Source organism: Toxorhynchites rutilus, chromosome 3 (genome assembly GCF_029784135.1).
Source record: "Toxorhynchites rutilus septentrionalis strain SRP chromosome 3, ASM2978413v1, whole genome shotgun sequence".
NCBI lineage: Eukaryota > Metazoa > Arthropoda > Insecta > Diptera > Culicidae > Toxorhynchites > Toxorhynchites rutilus.
Genome location: NC_073746.1, coordinates 256,159,178 through 256,173,186, shown reverse-complemented (window position 1 = coordinate 256,173,186; position 14,009 = coordinate 256,159,178). Strand labels below are relative to the sequence as shown.

The following is a 14,009-nucleotide window of genomic DNA, read 5'->3' as shown; positions in this document are numbered from 1 at the left end:
GAGCTAAATTTTCATCCTGGATTCATGAATTCATATCATGAATTCACCTCTATGCAGGTTGTTCCTTCTTCGTATATTCCCAACCGTGTTTGTTTTCCTGACTACATCAATTCCTCTGTACATTTCGATCTGTTCATGAAGGAGAAAATCCATGAAAATCCAGATTATCTTAGATTGGGGTTCGTTCCTACAATCTTCAATGCAAAGTATGGGCGTATTAATTGTGATAATATATACTTTACTGATGGGTCCTCTATGAATGAGTCCACAGGATTTGGAGTGTTCAACGTATTTTTTAGCACCTCACACAGTCTTCAGAATCCTTGCTCGGTATATATTGCTGAATTGGCAGCGATATACTGGGCGCTGGACAGCGTCGCCTCACGACCTGTTGAACACTATTACATTGTAACGGATAGTCTTAGCTCTGTCGAAGCTATCCGTTCAGTGAGGCCGGAAAAGCACTCGCCGTACTTCCTTGAGAGAATACGAGAAATTTTGAGTGCTTCATCCAGACGCTGTTATGTCATTACCTTTGTCTGGGTCCCTTCACATTGCTCAATTCCGGGTAATGAGAGGGCTGACTTATTGGCAAAGGTAGGTGCAATTGAAGGCGATATTTATCAGCGTCAAATCGCCTTCAATGAATTTTATTCTTTAGTTCGCAAAAATACCATCGCAAACTGGCAACGTAAGTGGAACGAAGATGAATTGGGCCGGTGGTTTCACTCGATTATCCCTAAGGTTAGCCTCAAACCGTGGTTCAAAAGTCTAGACTTGAGTCGGGACTTTATCCGCACCTTCTCCCGACTCATGTCCAATCACTGTTCGTTAGATGCACTACTCTTCCGTTTCAATCTTGCCAGCAGCAATCTCTGCGTTTGTGGCCAAGGTTATCACGACATCGAGCACGTTGTTTTGTCGTGCGAGGTGTATCTGGTCGCCAGATCGAATTTAGAAAACTCCCTTCGGGCCCGAGGAAGACAGCCCAATGTGCCGGTGAGAGATGTGTTGGCTCGGTTAGACCTTGATTACATGTCCCATATATATGTTTTCCTTAAAGCTATAGATCTTCGTGTGTGATTGTCCCTACATCCTAATACCCTCCTTTCCTTCCTTTGCGGGTAATTCGTCCCCTTGCTATAAATAGTAGAATAAGTTGAAATGTAAATAAACTATAGATATACGAATAGATTTAAGAATTCAGTGCTCATCAACATTGTTACAATTTCCTTATATCCCATCCTTCTCCTAAAAATATGTCACCCTTCTAAACTCGAGTACACCGCGAGTAATCGGTTTTCCACCTTACTAACCATAGATGTAAGAAAATTGTTTCTATATATATATAGTTTTAAAAATATATTTAAGAATTCGGCTCCTTTAAACTTAAGTAACAGAGCCTGTAAAAATAAACGAATTAAAAAAAAATAAAAAAAATATTTTATACCAAATAAATGGAAAGTATCGTCAAGGAGCACTCAATTGTACACTCAATTTTGCGATAGACTGTAGATCAACTGCATATAACAGATGTCGCCGTTTCCGAACACGTCTCTAACATGAACATAACATTGTCTTCCTTGGGCCTCAAGGGCATTCAAAAGGCTGCGTAATTATCCGTACATTGCCAAACTACGTGATCCATGTCATCGTAACCGTATTCACACCGACAGACATTGCTTTGAACAAAATTTATTCTGTGGAGATGCACATCTAGCGAATAGTGGTTGGACATAAGTCTGCTCATTACACGAATGAAGTCACGACTTACGTCCAAACCTTTGAACCATGCTCTCGAAGTAAAATTTGGAATAATTGAATATAACCACCGCCCAAGACTTCCAGTGTCCCAATCGGTTTGCCAACTCAAGAGGGAACTCTGACGCAGTGATTGGAATTCATCGTATGAAATCTGTCTATCAAACAATTCGCCTTCCTGGGCACCTACCTTTGCGAGAGTGTCCCCCTTCTCATTGCCAGGAATTGAGCATTGAGAGGGGACCCATACGAAGGTTATCTTATAAGATCTTTCGATCAATGCACTCATCTGTTGTCTCACTTTGGTGAGGAAATAAGATGGGTGCCTACTAGTTTCCATCGACTGGAGAGTTTCAAGCGAACTGAGACTATCCGAGAAAATGAAGTAATGGTCTGCAGGATTGTTGGAGATCATCCCCAATGCGAAGTCGATTGATGTCAGCTCAGCAACATAAACGGAACAAGGTTCCTGCAGTTTACGGAAGGTGCAAGAATTTTCATTAAAAACGCCGAAGGAAACTTGACAATTATTGACTTCCAGAAACACCCAATCAGTTCGAAAAGTTTCATTTCTTACAGGACTTATCGACGAAACGCAAATAATAGTTATATTGATTGAGATTGTGAACTTGGTGTGGTGATGTTTCCAAAACACAATCACAATTCAAACACAGAATCAATTAACAAATCGGAAATGAGAACAATTTACGACTTTAGAATGACTATCTCATTCTGACTATAATCAAGACACTCTAGTAAAATCTAGTAGAGTTAACAGACCGGGTCGTTAGGGATAGTGCCAATGTCTCAGGCTCCAATAGCAGAGCACCTGTCAATTCTAGCATTCTGACTAGACCACATTATCATATTATAGCCGAATCAATATAAGTCGAAGTCATTACCATGGTGATTGTAAGGTACACAAAATAACGTCTAGCATGAAACTTTGAACACATGGTACAGCATTGATTGAAAATATAAGTATAATTGCATGTTATTGCAAACCTTCGCTGGTTAACTTTGTATGAATCGATTCAACAGGAAGTAGTTGGATGGCGGTCAATTTTTAAGTCGGGATTCCACTGGATTAACATTAAACGGCAAGCCGCACCAAAGAGTTCCCGTCTAATGGTATCTAACAAATATAATTATAAGCATTTCGCGTAATATTTAACGATTTTACGTGATACCATAACGATACCATAACAATTCCCCCAGTTATCCCCAGTTGTTCTACAACTAGCATGAATAACTTACAATGCTACAAGTATGTGGACGAAATTTTACGCCTTTTAATTTTATTGTTTTCAAAAATTTGTGCCTCTCGAATGGCAATTATAAGCATTTCGCGTAATTATAACATGGTCTACTTACAAATAGAGAAATCATCTGATTGGTTTGTATGCGCTTTACTGCCGTTCTACGCATGGGACAACTATGTTCCAAAATCAGCAACTGAGAAAAACACATTCAAAGTTTTCTAGCATATTTGTCTACCATAAGCTTTAAGCATTTCGGTTTGGCAATACACTGGGTTTTTTATGAGCAGAAAACTATTGTTTAATTAAATGGGAAAATATCCCCCCATTTGAATTAATCAATCTTGGTTATGGGCTTAAAAATTCATTGTGGGACAGTTATGCTTAGAATATCAACATGGGACAATTGAACTTGATGTTGTTTTTTGAAATACTGGGAACAAACAATAAGTTTTTTTTTGTTCATTCCCGAAAAATTATGCTTAGAAATATCGTTTTATGAAGAAAGGAGTGATCTGCAATACTTTGCAGAATATAAATCTCATTTTCATTAGTCATTCGCAAACAAGGTGTACACGTGTTTTGTGAATCTTTTTTTATTTGTTTGAAAATTAGTTCTTTCTTCCAAACCAGAAATGAGAGCATTAGCCCTGCTGAAAGCGTAAATTAAAATTCTTGTGCTTGAATCGATTTATTTGATATGGATCTACACAAAATACATGGCGGGACAATTATGAATAGAATATGAAAATGGGACAATTTGAGAATGCTTGAACAACAGTGAAAAGATCCATGCAGAATTCGAGATGGTCTCAATCCAATTTTTCTAGTCTGGAATCTGGCCAAGACACCAGGTATCGATCCCAGAACACTGTCACTGATTAAAACATTATCCCAAAATACTTTGCATAAACATAAGTATATTTTTTTCCGATGAAACACACAGTGGACCAAATCACCACGCATGAAATTTTTATGTCCAAAAATCATCTCTTTCATTTTATGATATATTTGTTAATTTGAAGCTTGATATAATGATTAAACATTGATTGAGTGAAAACAAGTGCAGCTAACTATACAATGTGACATTTTTTATTTAGATTTGGAAATATCCGGCGGTTTGCTTAGGGGGTCCAAATTCCCCCCATTTCCCATAGTCACGAGAATGAAATTTACAGCAACTTATCGATATCCTTGACGATATCCAACGGGTTGGTAGTTGGAGCGAAGCGAGCCACCGGTTGTCCATCTTTGTCGACTAGAAATTTGGTGAAGTTCCATTTAATGAAACTACCCAGACTTCCACCTTGCTTATGCTTCAGGTATTTATACAACGGGTGAGAGTCGTCTCCATTTACATTGATCTGAAATGAGAGATGATTAAGAATGTTATTATTCATAAACTACTTTTTCTTTATTCTCTGAGATTCTCAACAGTTCTACGGCATTCAAATTTTACTAAAATGTTACCAACACTTTTATACTTACTGTCGCAAAAACATCTCCCACATCAGCGTTCGCGCTTCGTAGGTGACAAACCATTTCCTCACCGTCTTTTTCTGGCATCTGGGAACCGAATTGATTACAGGGGAAAGATAGTATTTTGAAATCTGTTCAAAGACAAAGAGACTGTTATTTGGTGCATTTGTTCATTTTCCACAAACTTACCCTTATCGGCATATTTCTTCGACAGCTCCGTGAGCTCTTCATAGTTCCCCTTAGTGAGACCACACTTGGACGCAATGTTGACAATCAATAGAACCTTCCCGCGGTATTTCTCCAGACTGATATCGTTTCCCTGCCCGTCCTTCGCATTGAAATCGTATACCGATTTAGCGTTCTTGTAATCTGAGGTGGATTCTGTAGCCATGTTCGCGTACCTGTACCGATATGCGCCGTACTGTTTGTGAAACATGAAATATCATTATATTATGATATGTTCTAACATATCAGTCTGTGAAATAGAACATATGTGTGATTGGCGTGATGCAGCCATCAATAATTTAAACTGCAAATTATAATGCTGGTGTGTTGTGTTTGCTATCGGTTAGCATGACTTGCTATTTTTCCTTCGACCGGCATGAAGACAAAACTGATGTCATCATGGAAAATAAATAGGAAACCCGAGTGGACCTCGATCCTCAAATTATTCTCATATAATTCTCAAATACAGCTGTAGATGATAGAATTATTGAACATTTTACGAGTAATATATAGGATATATCCCACACGAAAATTGAAATTAAGAAAAAAAAATATAAAGTAACGAGTACATGTTTTGTTTTTTTCAGATAGCAAGAACAAAATATCACCATTATCAGAAAATTTTTCGCAAAAAAATTAACGTACAGATAAAAATGCTACTGCTACACAAAATAACACACTTTTTCCGCTGATCATGTGTAATATAAAAATATATTTTTTACAATAAGCACCCGAATTCACAACACTTTAGCAAATGACACTCACATTCAATTTCACAACTGTTTTTAAATTGCGTATAGCTTTTAGGCTCATCAGCTATCAGTGGTTCTCAGAGATATGTTTTCGATTGTATATATTTCGCAACCATATATACCGGCGATAAGAGCCAATGACAGATAGTAAATTTTAAGGCGAAGCGGAGAAACATCGCATCGCAGCTTTGCACCAGGGATGTCAGGTGATTTTTCCATATACAGTAAGTTACATCTAATTCGACGTGAAGCTAATTGGACAGATCTTTAATGTGATACTTTAAATTGGACATTTTTTATATAGTCTGATTTGTTTATATTTGCGACGACAAATGTACAGTGTCGACGTCTGGTGGCGATATTAGTGCATGGGAGATAAATTATTCTCTATCAGATCAGAAGGGCCAAGTGCTGTGTAAAAATATAAAAGTTTGAATGAAAATTTTTACTTCATATTATTTGATTACCTAACACATGTAATCCTGACACGCACTTAACCATTTATCAATGCATTTCCTGTTTGTTCCACAAATAATTACTATTATAATATAAAATCATCATTAGACACAGTTTTCGTTCAATGTTTCTGCGATATCGAAAAAGAAACCCACTTATTTCATCACATAAAATAAATATTCGATACATTGAAGTAAATTTTCATCCATTATTTTGATTTTCAAAGCATGTTTATTCCTTCTGAATATCCATAATAATTTTCGCCTCCCAATGAAAGCACTCTACACTACACTACACTCTAAAGCATGCCATCTACTCTACTCTACTAATCTAATTGGCGATCTAGGCAAAACGTAAACGATCGGTGAGACATCTGGATTTTGTTTTTGAACTAAGAAAATGATGCTAATGTAACCTAAAACTCAAAAACAAATCACGTATATTTTACTTCCGTGCTTTCCAAGGTAGTTCTAACATGATTGTGCTCTCGAATTTTTCTTCTTTAATTCAACCATTGTCAACATTTTTATAGTTTTCACTACTGAAAGAGGTAAATAAATAACATGTTATATATAAAATTGCGCAGAATCAAATTTCTTACAAACTCATCGCAATCAAATAATCATTTATGATTATAGCATTGTAATTTATGGAAAGAACTACAAACCATTAGCTCACATGGCAAAATTTAAAACCATCATCACTTTCACCGCAGCGCCGCGTAGGTGTAGATTTGTACGTTAGATAGCCAATATACTCTTCAAAATCAGAATCCGAATTGGATTACGATGCCAATAATACAAAAGCAAAAGCAGCAGGTTTTCCATTTTCATAGTCTTTATTTTTAGATTTTCCAAAGAATACTCGGAACATGACAGTCCAGTATAGTAGTGTTGGTGATCCCGAGTGCCAACCCGTGAAACATCTCAGTGCGAAACTAACAGCTTTCGGGGCGAACCTAGTGCGACACTAGGTTGAAACTGAATGAATAAAAAAACGTTTTGACAGCAGTTGGTGTGGTACTGGGGTTAAAACTGAACAAAAACGAATTCGCTATTAAAATGACACTGTCTTTGCAGTGGAAAAAATAAACACATTCAGGAACAAAATTATCTATGAAAATCAAGTTTTTCGTATCAAATGAGTATTCTATGTAAAAGTGTAACAACTTTTCCACAAGTGGTTAAAAATCATGAGCGAATATAATTTCTAGTAATAATTTTTTTTTTGCGTTTTTTCATGAGTTTTTTTTTTTTGAGAGGAATGCAACCTGCAATGTGTTGTGGGCCTGGCAGATATTTTGAATTTCGCTGCCAGAGGAAATCGTTTGATCATTAAGGGTTATTTTATTTACTTCGTGGAAGGAAATGCAACGCGCTGATATGAAGGTTCAGACATGGTTAGTTATCAACGGCTCAATCTCCTTCCTAAACCGTTGAAACCAATCGAGTTACCAGGTTTACTCGTTTTCGATGAAAGGTTACTATGTGTCTGGCCAACATCTTAATTTGTAGTCAGGAACGACGGTACAAATCGTTACATTTATTGTCAAAGTTATGATCATATTTTTCAGTATCACTAACATATGCAATTTTCATTATTGTTAGGGCAATTTGTCCAACTTTTCATAGACTCTGGGAAAAGATTCAGTAGCTCTTTTAGTAATGATTACATAAGGGTCAGGACTATGTGATTTGATCATGCAAACAACATTTCAAAATGATTTTCATTCAATGTTCGAAATTTTTTAACTTTGAAGGCATGTTAATCTCAAAAAAGGTACATTTTTTCGGTTCTGTATTGTGTAGCAGGAAAAAAACAAAGGTTTATGAGATGAAAACCATTTCAGTAAATTCGAATCTACCACAACTTGTTTGTATGTTTCATAAACAGCAATGAAATTAATGAAAAAACCCCATGCACCAAAAGTATAATTGAAAAATACACGGTTTGTTCACATATTCATCATACAACCATAAAATCCGGTAGACGCCGACACCGTGCCTTCCATGTCCCGAATACAAAACCACGCCATAAATTTTGCATTATAGCATGCACGATAAAAATGTATTGTGTGTCTTTTATATCAAACTAGTTGACCCGGCAAACTTCGTTCCGCCCAAATGGATTTTCACATAGGACTATGTCTTTGATTTCTATAGAGGGGGTCACTCTTAGAAAAATGTAACGATTCATTAAGAGATTTCAAACGCAAATTACTCAAATGTACAACTCAATGCGGCATATGTTGTGTTATATATCAATAGACAGGAAAATTTTCCACCAATTTTTTACTTGAAACATGAACAGAAAATATAGTAAAAAAATAAACAATTTGATGATTAAAATGGGTATGTTCTTTCGATTGCACCAACCACTCGCTTTCCTCCTTATGAATTATTCTCCATTTGCCGATAATAGGCATTCAGTTGGTAGAATGAATGGAGGGATAATCCTGGAAGATGGTTTTACTCTATTCTCCTCAAAGTTATCAGATTCCCCATATGTCTTCCTTAGAAGCCCGCTTCACTTCCTCGAATGCACTTGTCCATTTTCCTTTCCTTTTCCTATACTTTAGCAGAACTTAGTAACCAATGAAATCAGTTCACTACAGCAGCTACACGACCTTTCCAAGAGAGCACTCATGGCCATAGGATACTCAATATACATCAACTGGCTATAAAGTTATTACAAACAATGTTCCGGACAACGTGGCAACGGAGGAGAAAATGCTATTTTTATCTATAATATATTCTATAACCATAGATTTATTTTACTTCTTACATGGACGTAATAGTCATAGTTCTATGAGATTTCGGAAACAATTTTGGAAAGTTTGAGCTATGACTCACAATTCCCACATTTCAACCAATCGGAACTTCTGCTCTCGGTCCATCACAAAAACGCGCAAAATTAATAATATGTTGTCAGAACAACAAAACAGCAATGCCGCCAAAGTGCGAAAGATTGGAAACTGTCATATATTGATAGTGTATAGTTAGCAGCTATGACATGAAAACTAGTACTAGAGCTTACTCTATTAACTATCACCTCATAGTTTTGGTGTTCAAACGATGCTATACCTTAGTTTTCTATCACATAGCTCACTATATACTAGAAATATCATCCGTGGGGCAGCACCTTAGAGCTTATATTTATGTAGATCATAATTATTTCGGTTCATGTTTAAAAATGATAAATGATGACTCCTTGTCCTTTTCTGCATAATTGAATAAAGAGAAGAAATGAGGTAATAATATCTTCAATGGTATTTTTGTGTACATTTTTGAACAGAATGTGGTTCCGGATTCAATCATATTATCTCATCTAATTCGTTTAAAGGATATATTCATACAGGAAACGATTTTTAGGGCTTTCATTTGATATAACAAAAGAGAAAAATTACAGATTTTGAACAATGAAATGCTATTAATACACACAATCATAGTCCTTTGTCATGATCTCGTCCGTGTCCCTAGGTTCAGACCGATCTATTTTTTTGTTATCAATACTTTCAAATATTCACATTTTCTTACTAAGCGAACGTTCATGGACCCAATCGCAGAACTATTCATTGATTGATCTTCTTATTGATCTTTTACAATTTCCTTTTACAATAATTTTCCTACCTCTACCAAAACTCATTATAATATAAAATTATTTTCAGACACAATTCTCGTTCAAGATTATTCAATTACTTGCAAATAACATGTTTCTCCTTTACATGCAATACATGTTTGATACAGAAAATATAATAAAATAAAGACAGCTCTAGGGGGTCTTCGTAGCCTAATTGGTTGGGTGTCCGCTACTAAGCGAACGATTATTAACCTCATAACTCAGGGCCCCTCAACTGACCATCTTAGTGTGTTATTCTGGCTACTATGTCCACGCAACAATCATCATGTGTCGGTAATCCCAGTCCTTTACCGCTCACATTTTCGGTCTGCTGCATCGGTAATTGGCACTTTTAATAACGCAACAAAGGAAGCTTCATATCAACAGTCCCGCTGTGAACAGCCCAACTGTGAACATTCGAACAAAAGCAATATTCTTACGCCGAAAAAAAAGGCGACATGTGTTGTGCATAGAATAGGAATTCTCTTGCGCCTAAACGGCTACTGTGTTATAGATAAAACAAATGTTTATCGATAGATAGCGATACTTTTACGCCTCAAAATGGTAACAGTTTAATATACAACAAAAGTTATATTAAGATAAAAAATGTACACGAATGAATTCGGCTCTGTTACAGCTGAATTGCTGAATGAGCCTAATAAAATAAACTGTTGGGATAAAAAAAAGACAGCTCAAATCGCACTACTCTTTTCTCGAGTTTTGCGCTTACCAACACATTTAGTAATTCATTTTTGTTTATGTAGTTAGAAGATATAGGAGTGCGTTTTTCACCTGAAAATCCATTTCCACTTTCGAATAAAGATCATTTTAGTTAGCGCAAACATCAAATGGACTTGAAACGCTTACCAAGATGTAATTGTAGAACTTTTGGGGATTCGATTTTTCAAATTTTCCTGTTTTCCTTGCGAATTTTCCCCCCTCTTAGAGCGGAGGAGAAGTAAATATTGCTTCCCCCCTGAAACCTTCGCATGTCAAATTTGGTTCCATTTGCTTGATTAGTTGTCGAGTTATGCAGCCCATCCCCCCTAGAGACGGGGGAGGAGTGTCGAACCACCATGGAAATATAGGGTTGGGAAAAAGAAATGTCGTATTTCTGATCGAAATTTGACGCTTTATTTAACATACTTAAAATTATCCAATTTAAGTCAAATATGCATCGTTTTGTTCGCAAACTTGTTGCCATTTAGAAGGCAACTTCATTATCCCCTCCTTATTTGCAAAAAACTCATACAGCTAGTTTTCGCAAGCCTCTTTTGATGCCAACCTAGTATCACCAAGAGCGTTTTGCATGGATCGGAAGAGATGATAATCACTTGGAGCCAGGTCCGGACTAAACGGTGGGTGCAATAGGACATCCCATCCGAGCTCCCGTAGCTTCTGGCGGGTGATCAAAGATGTGTGAGGTCGAGCGTTGTCCTGGTGGAAAAAAACACCATTCCCATTGATCATTTCTGGCCGCTTCTGGTCAATCGCCTGCTTCAAACAGTCAAGCTGCTCACGGTAGAGAACCGAGTTGAGGGTCTGGTCATAGTTGAGCAGCTCATAGTGGATGAATCCCTTCCAATCCCACCAAACACACAGCAAAACCTTCTTGGCCGTCAATACGTGCTTGCCGTCAATACGTGCTTGGCGATGGTTTGGGCCGACTCACCGCGCTTCGACCACGACTTTTTTCGCTTTAGGTTGTCGTACGTGATCCACTTTTCATCATCAGTCACCATCTTCTTCAAAAATGGGTGGAGTTCGTTCCGTTTCAGCAGTGCATTGCAGGCGTTGATTCGGTCTAAAAGATTTTTTTGCGTCAACTCGTGTGGCACCCATACATCCAGCTTTTTTTGGAATCCAATCTTCTGCAAATGGTTCCAAACGGTTTTATGGTCTATACCCAGTTCCTGGCCAATCGAGCGAGTTCTCACATCATCCGGTCTACTTGGATGATTTCAACGATTTTATCGGTTTCCATGGCGATTGGCCTGCCAGTACGGGGTGTATCTTCGACAGCCACTACACCAGAACGAAATTGATCAAACCAACGCTGTGCTGTGCGAATCGTTACAGTATCGGGTCCATAAACTACACGATTTTTTTCGGCCGCCTTCGTTGCAGTTTTACCTCGCAGGTGGTAAAAACGTAAAATATGGTGAATTTATTGCTTGGTGGACTCCATCTTTGACGCGCTATAACTTGAGACTGAAAAAGACAATCACAACACTGTCAAAACGAAACTTGTAGATTGTCGACAGATTGACAGATTGTTGTCTTCAAATAGCCGTATAGTAAGACCCGATGCGATAAGTACAACACAAGATATGTTTAAGTGTTGCCATATATTGACAATATACGACATTTATTTTTCCCCAACCCAATATTTCTTCTAGAAGACCAACTCTGGCATCAAATTGATCGTCTGAATCGACCCAATGATTCAAAAGTTATGAGTTTAAAAAAAAGGCATTTTTTTTTTTTAAAGGGGAAAAATAATTTTTTGTACCATCGGTTAACTTTGAAAAATCATAACTCAAGAACAAAAAATAACGCCTCTCTAATTTTTGGATATGGTATGTAAAAAAAACCTCAGCTTTCAAGAAAAAAAAATAAAACAAATATAGCGCCCTTGGTCCCCAGACCATGTAAACTATAAAAAAAATACAATCAATTATTATGAAGGGGGGTCTTCGTAGCCACTTGGTTACGCGTTCGCTTACCAAGCGATCGATCGTGAGTTCAAACTCAGGGCCCTCAATTGACCATCTTTGTGTTGTTATAGAATAACTACGTCCACGCAACCATCATCAGCGATGGAAATCGATCCACGGTCGAAATGAGATCGATTCATCCATACAATGCTCTGCTCTGCAAGACACATCGGGCTGCTGTTCTATAAATAACTCAACAATGATCAATATCAACTGTCTTCGCTGTCCGGTCTGCTGAACAATGGAAGAACAGAAAGAATACCCTTATGCCTAAATGGCTACTACTGTGTGATTTACCATAATGTAATGGAACAGAATACTTAACGCCTAAATGGCTACTACAAACTACTGTGTAATTTACAATTTATAGAAACATAAACATATGTACATGTACACGATTAAAACCCGGCTCTGTTACAGCTAAAATGCTAATGAGCCTAATAAATAAATAAATGAGATAAAAAAAAATTTATTATTTATTATTGTTATTTTTTTATTATTTTTTTTTCAAATGTAATAATTTTTCAATGGCAACGAAGTCTGCCTTTAATTTGATATGTTGATAATCGGAATCGGTCCAGTAATTTAAACGTTATGAATTTTTGAAAAAAGTTAGTTTTGGAAAAAAAAGGAAAAAAGTTGATTGGAAAAATGGAAATGGTCACCCTAATGAAAAATAGAAAAATACGAGTCTAATGTTTCGCGGTAAAGAACGAAATTACCACTTTCTATGGTGTATGCCGAATCGTGAAGTATTTGTTAGTGTAGGGGTGTTTCTGCACCCCTAAAAACGTGTACTTCCGGTCTACGCTTCTGACACAGTCAATTGCAAAATTGAGTGCACAAAAATTCTAAATTTCATAATTAATTTATATTCTTTATATTCATCGCATAATCGGTCCTTCTTACTCTCATGTAGTGGTAAGAAAAAAAATAAAATGGTCACATTTTTAGTTCGTGTTTAAAAAACAAACAAAAAAACCTTCACTACAGACGTGACAAAATAAATTGCACAGTTCAAGTTTAAAAAATCAATCCCCTAGTATTAGGTATGGCCTATTTTGGCACCCAACACTGCCTGCAAGCGCCGTTGCATCTATTTGGCGAGATTTCTGGACACTGTAGACGGAATATCAGATCTTCCAGATCTCCCTAATCGTCGTTTTGAATTCCACTTTGATCTCTGGATTTTTATTCTTCAGACGGTTATTGATTTCCCACCATAGATGCTCAATAGTGTTCAAGTCCGGAGATTGCGGAGGTGTTTTGAGTTGAGTGGGACGTTATAGAGCAGGCACTCCCGCACGATGAGATCAGTGTGTTTTAGGTAATCATCCTGTTGAAAGTAGTAATCACGAGGGAGACCCAATTTCTGCACGGAAGACTACAGGTTACGTTTCAAGATATTAAATTAAGCCATCTTGTCCATCGCCGAATCGATAAACTTAATGGCTCCTGTTCCAGAAGTCGCCATTGTACCATACATCAGCTGACTGCCGCTGCCGTGTTCTCCTGAGGGAACTAAATGCTGAACCTCGAGCACCGATCCTGGTTTCCTCCACACCATCGGTCTTCCACCCGATTCAAAGAGATTGGTTGAAGCGAAATATTTTTGTGACATGGTCAATAAAATTATGTTTCATAGTAAATTTGTCCCATTAAATTATCTTTTGTAATTGCTTTATCACCATTCGAAGATTTTTCATTTTTAGCGTTGAAAATTGAAAATTAAACAAAATTGG

General features: G+C 37.1%; 1 protein-coding gene across 2 annotated transcripts; it reads right to left on the bottom strand.

Moving 5' to 3' along the window:
• Positions 1–4,013: 4,013 nt before the first annotated feature.
• On the bottom strand, positions 4,014–5,629 carry LOC129776389 (uncharacterized). 2 transcript variants are annotated; one of them, XM_055782011.1, is made up of 4 exons: positions 5,490–5,629; positions 4,689–4,920; positions 4,509–4,630; positions 4,014–4,384 (listed from the first exon to the last, which is right to left on the bottom strand). In XM_055782011.1, exons 1-4 carry the CDS (start codon positions 5,535–5,537, stop codon positions 4,193–4,195), a joined length of 594 nt encoding a protein of 197 aa, XP_055637986.1. In that variant the 5' UTR covers positions 5,538–5,629; the 3' UTR covers positions 4,014–4,192. The 2 variants fall into 2 exon arrangements, with proteins under 2 accessions (XP_055637986.1, XP_055637985.1); XM_055782010.1 differs by having other exon boundaries at positions 5,370–5,512.
• Between the last annotated feature and the right edge of the window lie 8,380 nt (positions 5,630–14,009).